Raw genomic sequence first — 11,996 nt, 5'->3', positions numbered from 1 at the left:
AAGAAAATGTGAATAATTTTTCTTTGTATAAAATAAGTCTCTTTCCATCAAATTTTTTATATTATTATTATTAACATCTGCCCTCCATCGAGTTGCAGGAGGTCCATATTCTCTCATGCATTGAACTGTTGGTTTACTTCTATATTTCGGCAACGTCACATTGCCATCTTCAGGAACATAAAGATATGGTATGTGCACTCTGGAACTAACACAAAGCAAATGAGGAAGAAAGCAAGAAACTAATATTGTTCCTAAAGTCCTAATGGTGCCCTCTTGTGGGCTAATTTGGTAGTCTTGGCAGTTGGGCTGAAGTTCTCATAATGAAAGTCTCCCAAATTTGGGGCAGTTTCATGCACCCAAATTTGTTGAGGTTAGGAATGTTTTTTAGAGCTGCTGAAGATTCTTTGAATAATCTTTCGTATTTAAACTTGCTGCAATGAATTATTTTTGTTTTCTTCCAACGAATTTTATGGTGGGTATCTAAGGCATGGTCTGCCAGCCCAGAGCGGCTGTATTGGTGAAACCGGATGTAGTCTTGGTGTTCTGAAATCCTGATATTTGTTGTTCTGCCTGTTTGGCCAAAGTAGGACAATTTGCAGCTGCAAGGGACCTGGTATACACCAGGTAGGTCTAGGGGAAGTGGTTGGTCTTTGGTAGAGCGGATAATTATCCGCTCTACCAAAGACCAACCACTTTACAACTGCTTCTCACTCTTAGGGATGGCCTCTTTTTCTACCCTTATCTCCCTCTACTCCATGAAAAATTTCCTCCACTTAATCTGGTAACAACCCCTCACCAACTTGTCTCATTCATATTCCCTCTCCTTCTATTCACAAGACTGCAACTTGCATTCTCTCAATCTCTCCTCCTATCTGACATTCCACAGACCTAACACTGACTTAGTAAAACCTTCTATGGACCTTCTTCAATGTAACCTCATCCCCCTTGAAAACCAGGCAACCCAATTTGCACAGAGTAGTCCATATGTGGCCTGATCAAAGCCTTATACATAAATATCATTGTCCACCTCATTATTGTCATGAGTCATTGTGATGTTCTTACAATTTTAGCAATGTGACCCATAAACTTCAAGTCTCTATCCACCCTCACTTCAAAATTTCTCCATTAATGGTATACTTTGCATCCCAACCTTGCCTACCAGATTTTGAGACCTTGCACTTTGCAGCATTTAAACTAACATTTAAACTTTGCAGCTCCACTCACTAATGACATACATAGTCTATTGAGATCCTCCTTGCTGGGGGCAACAACATCTCCATTTCTCATAGATCTTCCCAACTTTGCATCATTGGCAAACAGCTGTACATCTCCAGATAAGCTGGTCCCAATGTCATTGACATACGAATTGAACAGTAATGGTCCCAAAACAGATTTCCTCCATACCTATCTGAGAACCAATCACCTATCCAACTCATCAGTCTGCTATCTAATCTCATCTGTTTCAATTTAACTACTGGCTTGTAATGTGGTAGTCTATCAAAGGCCTTTGAAAAATCCTTGTACACCTCTTGTTAAAAGTTTTTCCACTTAGCTATACTATAAATTAAAGATACCAAGAAATTATATTCTTGGTTTAATCCTTTATCCAAGTATAAGTAAACAAAGTTTGTACGTAAACTTTACGACTGGGCAACTTGTATATAGAAGCTAATGACTTCATATCAATTGCCTTGGTATTCCATAATGCCAAGCACATATCCTTATGGACATGTATAATGCACTCTATGCAACGAGTTGCCCAGTCATGAAGTTACTTTACATCTAACTTTGTTTGCTTGCCTTTAAAAAAATCCTTTATTCAAATGTATTTGATAGAGCACCACATGACAATCTGGTGTTTAAATTGCATAATGGATTTAGATGATATTATTAACATCTGACCTCCATGGAATCTGAGACTCATTGTGGGAGGTGCACACTATTGAACACAATGCTCATCCAACCATGCTTTAAAGTGATTCAATTCACTCAGGCAATGCATTCCGCTCTCCATGCAAAGAATCCTCTGCTCACACCTTCCTTATACAGTTTCCAGCGATGGCCTCTTGTTCTATCCCTGTCTCCCATTCTATGAAAAATCTCTTCCATCATAACAACCTCTGACTAGCTTATATTTCTCAATCATATTCTTCCCCCCACTTCCTCCTGTTCACAAGGTTCTGCAACTTATATTCTCTTAATCTGTCCTCGTACTCCACATTCCAAAGATCACTAACCACTTTTGTGAATCTTCTCTGGACCCTTTACAACATATCCTCATCATCATGAAAACCTGGCGACCAAATCTGTGAATAATCCATATGAGGCCTGATCAAGGTCTTGTGCAATGGCATCATAATCTCTCTATTTCTGCACATCAAGGTCCTCCGCATCATTGCCATTATCCGATGTGATGTCTTCACAACTTGTGCAATATCAGGTTAGTAGATTAGTAACTGACTTTCTGATATCAGAGATTCATATATGGAGGAGTATATACAACTCTGAGCATCAGGGAATGGAATAGTTACAAGTGGAGTTCCACAGATTTCAGTACTAGGACCATTACTGTTCAATCTTTGTCAATGATATTATCACTGGACTACAGCAAGATATTCAGTTGTTTGCAAATTTGAAGGTCAGGAGAGTTAATAGTAATAGCGTCGATGTGGTGATCAATAAGAATTAGATAGACTGGACAGATTAGCATGTGAATGGGGATATCAGTCTAATGTAGCTAAATGTAAGGTTCTGAAATTTGGGATACACAGATGGGATGCATTATACTCAGTGGATGGAGCAAGGGATCTTGGGGTGATTGTAAATAGAAATTTGAATTTCAGAGGCTATATTTTAAAAGTTGTAATGACAACTCTGAGAATTGCTGCAGTATTGAGGAAGACATTGAAAACATGAGAAATTAAAGGGTGGTGGTCCAATTGTATAAATCTTTGATCAGACCACATCTCAATTTCTATGCTCAGATCTGGTCACAAATATTTGAATGGAATGAAATAACCTTGGAGAGGGTGCAGAGACAGATAACAAAAATGATGATCAAGCTGTACAATGTTGATTATGAAGATAGAACTGAATGCATGCAAACTACAGAGTTTGTGGATAGTAGACGAAGGGCAGTATATGATTAAAACATTTAAGCTGTTGAAAGGTTATTATTGGATTAACAATGTCGAGATTTATGGTAGAATAAGGGGAAGGAACAAGGATGAGGGAGTCATACCTGGAAGTTGGAAAAGGAAGTAGTGAGAAAGAGGATAAGGTTTTTTTTTTTTTTTTTTTTTGCATGGAGAATACTAGAAGCATGGAATACATCACCTGAAATGGTGGTAAAAGTCCAAACAGTGGATGAATTTAAGGAGTAGTACAGTTCATTGTACCACTTCAAGATTAATTTATCCTCTTCAAATCCCAGTAACCGGATGTGAGCACAATAATCCTGATATAGTTTGATCATGGTTTTCTGTAATGGAATCACCACTCTTCTGTCTCTGCTGGTCAGCATCGTTTTCAGTATTGCAGCACTCCTCTGGATTGCCATCACCTCCTTTGCAATATGTTCTCTAAACTTTGTTTCTATCAGTCACCATCCCAATATTCCTTCCCTCCTCCACTTCATCTAGTACAGTTCCACCATATATGCAGCCTCCCATTAGTAGATCTGAAACTTGAAGACCTTATATTTAGTTGCATTAAACGGATTGATATCCCCATTCATTTGCCCATCTGTCCAGCTTATTCAAATTTTGCAACACATAACAAAATTCCATATGGTCCCACTGCCTTATTGATATACAGAAAGTACTTGAAAGACAATAGTGTCATTCTTCCACATTCATTTATCCTCTTACTGACCACATAATGAAAGAATTATGATTTTCCTTGGGTCTGAGAACTAATCACTTCTCATATTCCAGTTTTATCTTCCTTACTAAACTGGTCACTTTCCTGTCATGAGTCTCGCATTCTTCATGCAAGTATTCTCCACCACTCTCCTTATACTTTTTCCATAACCTCTTTTTCATCTGCAGTTCTTGTTTGATTTTATTAGTCATCCACTTTACACCACATTGTGTTATCTTTATCATTTGAGGTATACAACTTGTCATTTCTGCTAATAAATATTTCTTCACTAGTTACTGGTGATATCTCTCCCTCCCAATTCTTTGATCATGGAGTTGCTCCAAACTGATTTCTAAGATTATTATAATCACTTTCCTTATAATGCTGCATAAATTCCTTAGTCTTTAATATTGCTGCATGTTAATTCATTCTCTCAAGACTACATGGTCACTCTCTCCAGTGAAAGACAGGGATGACATCTTGGTTAGAACCAATTCTCCAATGCTAGAACCAAATCCAAAACTCTTGAACCTTATGTTCCTGCTACTACATTTTCCCTAAGATAGTAGATCTTAGAGAAAATTGTTCAAGAATTCCAGAAATTCCATTCCCTTGTTACTACATGCTGTTTCCTCTTACTAATTTAGGCTTCTGTTTCTTAAATCTCGCATAATAAGCACTTATTTTGCATCTGGCAAACTGAAGTGTCTAAACATTTCTTGATCTTCACCCTCTGTGTTCCTTGGATTATAACAACATCCTGCTAAATATCCCATCCTGCCCACTTCCACCTCACACTTCGTGCTTTCAAAACCATTAGTGTCATTTTACACCAAATTCTCACTCTGAAAGGACACAACTTATCCTTATCATAATTAATACTGTTCCACCTCAAAAATATACTATATCCTCCTACTTATATTCTTTTTAGTATATTATCTATTATACTCATTTATATTATCTGATATATAGCTGTTATGACTGATTTATATAAGCTGCAGAATAAGTCTCATAACAATATGGAAGGACTATTTCTTTTGTTGCACTGCATGTTAACATTATTATTATTATTATTATTCAGGCCTCCAAGGAGTCAAAAGACTGGACGGAAAATGCGGCAGATCAGTGGCTGAATGGGTCTAAAAATATTGGTTGCCATGAGACAAAGTGGACCACCCCATTTAAATTTTATAAGAAATAAAATTTTCACAGAGATCAGGGGATCTTAAGAATACTTTCAGATTTCATCATGTTTTAGAATCAGTAGAAATCAGAAGTGATTTATGCTGATTTCTATTGGTTTTATTTTCAATAAAATGCAGAATGCATTCAAAGGATTTCACATACTATAATCTCTGGTTCTTCAATTTCTAGTGAAGTTGTTTCAGTGAACCATCACTAAATCACACTGATAGGTTGGACAAAATTTCTTTACGTAAAGGATGATGGTCAATTATTTCATCAGAGCTAAATTTGGCATTGTCTGGTGCTGCAAGAACAAAGGAATCAAATGAATTGTCAGTGCTAAACATAAAAAAAAAATGTGTGCAATGTAATGTTAATTTTTTGTGACTTCCAGCCATGTAAGGTTGTAAACCTGTAGTTACATTAGTTTTTTTTTTTATTATTATTATTTTTTTTTTTTTTTTACATCATCTAATCCTGCTCTAGAAACCAAACATGGAACTTTTTCAAGCCACTTCAGGCCTTCAATAAGCAGGGCAGTAGTCTCACATGGGTAACAAAATTCATATCCATCTAAAGACAATCATAAACATCCATGCCCACAAGTGGAATTCTAACAGCCGTTTGGTTGGAGAATGAATATGCAAACCATGGTTTGGAAAGCACGTGTGATTAACAAACATATCCAGTGGCCTTGCTTCAGCAATAATTCTAGCCAGTTCCTTTCCTTTTGAGTAGCAATCAGGAATACAAGCAGTTCTTTGCCTCCTGAAATGACATTACAATCCTTCCCCCCCCCCCTCCCAGTTATACATAAAATTAAAGTTGATAATATTATTAATACATTATTTTAATACAGTTTATTAAAAGTAATAAACTCGTAACTTTGAAATTTGTTTCACAGGAATTAGCTGTATCTGAAGAAAATATTGTGTCAGTGAACCCTTCAGTTCCAGCTGAAGAACCAGTGATTTCTAAGACTGTAAATGAGGAAGAAGAAAAATGCACAAACAATTCCCTTCAGTATTTAGCAACAAAATATAACAATTCAAATCTTCATGAACTGCCTCTGTAAGTTCATTTAAATTTCTTTACCAGTTGTTTAATTGAAACATGCATGGTAGACATAATATAAACAGTTTCATACATGTAAAGGAAACAGGAATTTATTAAATATTCCTATATATTTCGCTCATTGTAACATGAGCATCATTCAGTGAGAAAGCAGAATTGTATATAATATTTAAAATGTGAAAGAGTCAAAAAAACATGTGCATACTTTCGTGTCTCAATGAGAAGCGTGAATTCCTAATGATATTAAGGTATTTAAATTTACTATCAGTGCTGGTTACTTTACTTGGCTGGAAAAATAAACTGTTTCAGCAAATTGAATGCACCACAATGGGCAGTCCTATATCATCTGCTTTGGCTGATTTTATGTGTGGTTTCCACCCATGAAAGGTTATTATAAACCTATAGTACAATTTGTACTGTGGGTGAGCTAAAGATTTGTTTTGCCATTTTTATCAATTTTATATATATATTGTAATTTTTTATTTTTACATAGTCCCATTTTTTATTTTTACATAGTCTGCTCCAGAGTTCAAATCCCACCATTTCAAATGGTGGGATTTGAACCTGCGACCTGTTGGTTGGAGAGCAGGTACACTAACCACTCAGCCAACCAGGCCAATGAATACCTTATGATGCATTCAGAGAACCAAATTACCTTATATACTCTCATTAAGTTCACTATTGAGCATGAATCTAACAACAGTCTTCTCCTTCTGGATACCTTAATACGTTGTAACTTTGCTGATAATATTGAATTTTCCATTTACAGGAAGACATCCTTCACAGACGGGTATATTCATGCAGCTTAATATCATCATTCTTCACAAAAGACTGGTATTATTAAAAAGCTTTGTGCACCGAACACACACAGTTTGTTCTTCTGATTCTCTTCTATTAGAAGAATTAAATAAAATACAATTTACTTTAACATTTAATAGTTATATCAAAACCGTCACGATACAGAAACTAATTCATGATTATCATCCTCCTCCTACACTGCAATCTGATGTTAAAAGAATTCTCTGCAAATATAATCTGTACACCACCTTCAAATCAGTGTAGAAGTTATCCTCTTTCCTACTGTTGTGATGCCTTTCTTCTTCTGTTGTGTTTTCATTTTTGCCTTGGTTCAGTTTTCCAATTTATTTTTGGTATTATTCAGTCACGAGACAGTCTAGGCCTAATCTCTATATGGGTAATACTGTACAAGAGTTAAAATAATAAGGGAGGTTATCGACGAGGTCGGTAATTCCCTAATTCTTTCTAGTGATTGATTCCATTTTCGAACACAAAGAAAGTTTATTTTTAACTGCGCCACTCTGTGTTCATGGTTGTAAGAATAATGTTAAGGAATCGATCATCAGCACGTACAATGCTACAGTAATCTAAATAAGACAGAACTTTCCTTAATCAAATTACCTTCAAGTTATATAGCAGTCGTGGTTCTCTAATCTTTCCTTAATTAAATAGAGTTCCCGCTTAGATTCTAACTGTTAAAATGAGCGGTGAAATGAACTCAGCAAGCACAAGATTCAATTTAAATAAAAACATTTAATACACATCATCATCATATCAAATTTGTTGTTTATTATTTTAACGGTATAATAGAAAACAGAAACTAAGTAAATAATTAATTTATTAACTTGATGCTGATATTTCGATGGTATTATAACCAGCATCTTCAGAGCACAAAAACACTGTTTGTCACAATACGCGAGACTAAAACAACATGGTGTACTTAAACAAAATTGTAGCAGCAACACAAAGACTAAAGTCCTGATTTTGGCGCCCTCTATCTGAAAAAACAAACAAAAAAAAAAAAAAAACTATCATATATTACTAGAGTCCTAGAAGAGTGCTAGTTTTTTCTTATTATGACTGTCTCCCAGATCTTCGGCACGTTAATACAGCCATATTTGTTGAGATTTGGAGTGTGTTTTAGGGCTTCTGTCGCCTCTAAGAACAATCTCTCTGATTTATACGGATTTCTGTGTAGTACTTTTGTGTTTTTCCAGTTGATCCTGTGTGCAGGGGTATCCAGAGCATGGTCTGCTAGGCCCGACTTCCCATAATGATAATTCCGGACGTTTAGCGAAGCTACTAGCCACTCTCACTAACAATTCTCTCTCCTTTGTCAAAAATTCAGCACACCTAAAAAGCATCTTGCAACACCTTATCCTAAAAAGCTCAGACTTAATAGTAAGCTTTGACATCACTTCACTATTCACAAATGTACCACTAATAGAAACCCTCAATCTACTGAAGTCACACTTCCCCCCTGATATATTTGAACTATTCAAATTCACAATACATGCAGGATATTTTACATGGAAAGGGAAAATATACAAACAAATTGATGGGACAGCCATGGGCTCCCCCCTTTCCCCCCCTAGCCAACTTTTACATAGAACACCTGGAAAAACAAGCAATCAATACAGCCACTCTCAAACCAACACTTTGGCTACGCTATGTTGATGATGTGCTTGCTATTTGGCCACATGGCCCTGAGACATTGAAAACATTCTTAGCACATTTAAATAGCCAACATCCAAAAATCCACTTTACTATGGAACTGGAAGCCAACAACTGTCTGCCCTTCATGGATACACTCATCACACATCTCCCAGATGGTTCCTTATCATTTTCAGTTTTTAGAAAACCCACACATACAGGCAGATACTTACACAAACAATCACACCATCATCCTTCTCAACAATATGGCATATTAAAAACGTTAACCCATAGAGCGAGAGCAATCTGTTCCAATGACAAGGCTCTTACTGCTGAACTGACTCACTTACACCACACCTTCTTGGCCAACGGCTACAATCCACATAAAATAAACAAAATACTAAACACTCCTAAGAAACCCCTCCCACCATCCACCACAGAGAACTACAACAAAACAGTCACCATCCCTTACATTAAAGGCACATCTGAAAAGATCTCAAGAATTCTCAATAAACATAAACTACGCACTACATTCAGACCATGTAGCAAATTAGCCGCCCTCATCCGCTCACCTGAGGACAGCATTCCTCCTTTATCACATCCAGGAGTCTACCAAGTACCCTGCTCATGCAATCAAGCCTACTACGGTCAAACAGGAAGAACTGTGAAGATCCGCATCAGCGAACATAAACGATACGTCCGGAATTATCATTATGGGAAGTCGGGCCTAGCAGACCATGCTCTGGATACCCCTGCACACAGGATCAACTGGAAAAACACAAAAGTACTACACAGAAACCCGTATAAATCAGAGAGATTGTTCTTAGAGGCGACAGAAGCCCTAAAACACACTCCAAATCTCAACAAATATGGCTGTATTAACTTGCCGAAGATCTGGGAGACAGTCATATTAAGAAAAAACTAGCACTCTTCTAGGACTCTAGTAATATATGATAGTTGTTTTTTTTTTTTTCAGATAGAGGGCGCCAATTGCTGCTACAATTTTGTTTAAGTACACCATGTTGTTTTAGTCTCGCGTATTGTGACAAACAGTGTTTTTGTGCTCTGAAGATGCTGGTTATAATACCAGCGAAATATCAGCATCAAGTTAATAAATTAATTATTTACTTAGTTTCTGTGTTCTATTATACCGTTAAAATAATAAACATGTTCGACGAACACAAGTCTGTCCACACGATCATATCAAATTCCTGACAGGTACCCTCAAGGGGTTGTACAGGATATGATAGTACTACATGAAAAATTTACATCATTACTAACTTCCTATCTACAATTTTCCTCCAAGTCAGTCTGTTACTTGTCAAGATTCCAACATTATTAAATCTTATATTTCTATCGACTAAGGCACTTTGTACCGTATCAATCCACCTATATCTTGGTCTTCCTCTGGGTCGTTTTCCTGCCAACCTGGCAGAGAACACATGTTTTGCTAATCTTTCCTCGTCCATTCTGTTTAAGTGACCATACCACTTGAGATTAGCTCTGCTAATGCATTCCTGGATGCTGATAATGTCAATTTCTTTCCTAATATCCTCATTTTTAATATGATATTGCCATTGATGCCATCTGTTCGCGCCTCTAATCTTTCTCAGGACTCTCATATCTGCGGTCTCTAGTCTTTGGTCAAGTGTTTTACTTCTGAACTAGCACTCAGATCCATAAGTTAAAACTGGTTTGAACACTCTTGTATACAGCTAATTTAGTGTTCCAACTAATTTCTCTCTTATTCCATATGAATTTATTCAATTAACTTCCTACTATACCAGCTTTGATTCTGTTATCTATTTCCATATTTAATTTACCATCTTCACTAAAAATCGTGCCTAAGTAGCTGAAATGTTTTACTTGTTCCACAGGTTCTCCGTTCACAACGCAGTTGACATTTTCAAAGATTCTACCTATTTTCATTGTCTTTGTCTTTTTATTGCTGACCTTCATACCATATCTATTACAACAGTTATTCAATTTAGTCAAGGAATCTTGCAAACTTGTAGCAGATTTATTTAGAAGTATAACATCGTCCGCATAAAGCAAAGAGCTGACATTAACATCTCCAATTCTGATATCATTTTTAATACCACTTTCCTTCATAATGTGATCCATATAGATAATGTACATCCTTGTCTCACACCAGATTTAACATTAAACCATCTTCCTTTACTTCCTTCAATTAATACACCATTTAATACACTAATACATGAATTTACATTAATCAAAGAAGATCTAAATATAACTAAAATGATCATGAAATAAAGAAGTTCTTATTAAGACAATAGTAACTTCACAGTAGAGTAGACACAGTGCGGTTAAATTCTTAACGTATAGATTTCTACCCTTAGAGTTATAAGCTTCTAAGCACAACGTTTAGACAAAGATTATCTATTCAATATACTTCAATTGTCGACTCTGCTTAGCCATTCAGGATATACAAAGCACATATCGCTAAATACACACCAAGGAATTCTAAAGTCCTGTCAATCTATCACGGTAAATCTAATTCAGTTTCTAACTTATATCGTGTTTTCTTGGAACAACCTTCAAGATATCACACATTCAAACTTGAACTGTCATTAAGGCAATAAACTTCTCCTTTACTGTAATTACGTTCACAAAAGACGTAGAAAGGATTTCCTTACCGGGACGGTTGATATACTTTGCCTAATGTCACTTTTTCTGGAAAACACTTCCCTGATTCTCAATAGCTTTCTATCTTAGGTCACTTTAGTTCGATAGGATCCAGATTCACCCTAACGCTCTTGTTGGCTCGGGAATTCATGCTTGCTTCCCTCTAAAATTGTCTATCCTTCAGGTTTCCTTGGCAATCCCTGTCATGCCTCTCGTCTTTCACAATTACAAGATGAGGGAATTGGAATCAGGATACAAACACGCGCCAGCAAAAGAGTAAGAGAAAAACATAGAGCTCCCTTGTCTTTTCAACCCCAGTTCTATCCTTCGCATCTCTTTTCTCCCCTTATTCAACAGCGCATGTCTCCTTCTTTGCGCCAAAATCTGCCTCGTGGATCTTCGTTAGCTCGGCATAGTAACTAGCGCCAAAATTTGTGCTGGCGGATAACTCGTAATTTCATATAGCACTTAATTTCTGTTATACTGGCTATGTCCTTGGCAATGGTTTACATACTCGGACTAAGTTCCAAGTTTCCGTTCACAGTTCACATAGGATATATATACTCTACAAAGAATTAGTACAGAATAAATAACTAACAACTATTAGAACATACAATTATTTTATAATTATGGAATATACATCAGTAAGTGAATAATTTACTATTTGTCTGATGAGCAAATTTGGCTCAGGGAATGACAGACTATGTTAAATCCTGAATGAAACACTAGAAAGTATTTTTACCTTGGGTATAATTATGTTAAAGATACCAAGCAATTTT

The 11,996-nt window shown here is 36.3% G+C and overlaps 1 protein-coding gene across 1 annotated transcript in view; it reads left to right on the top strand.

The window, feature by feature from the left end:
* Window positions 1-11,996, top strand: part of LOC150099235 (protein FAM13A-like) — a 267,122-nt gene that overhangs the window by 201,055 nt on the left and 54,071 nt on the right. Inside the window, exon 19 of the mRNA XM_090404288.1 lies at window positions 5,951-6,117. Coding sequence (XP_090260414.1) covers window positions 5,951-6,117 — 167 coding nt within the window. The remainder of the gene's footprint in view (window positions 1-5,950; window positions 6,118-11,996) is intronic.

The sequence above is a fragment of the Typopeltis vanoorti genome, chromosome 14 (genome assembly GCF_054136105.1).
Source record: "Typopeltis vanoorti isolate ZY-2024b chromosome 14, IOZ_Tvanoo_1.0, whole genome shotgun sequence".
NCBI lineage: Eukaryota > Metazoa > Arthropoda > Arachnida > Uropygi > Thelyphonidae > Typopeltis > Typopeltis vanoorti.
The sequence above is the reverse complement of the archived record's forward strand: the minus strand, read 5'-3'. Positions and strand labels throughout refer to the sequence as shown.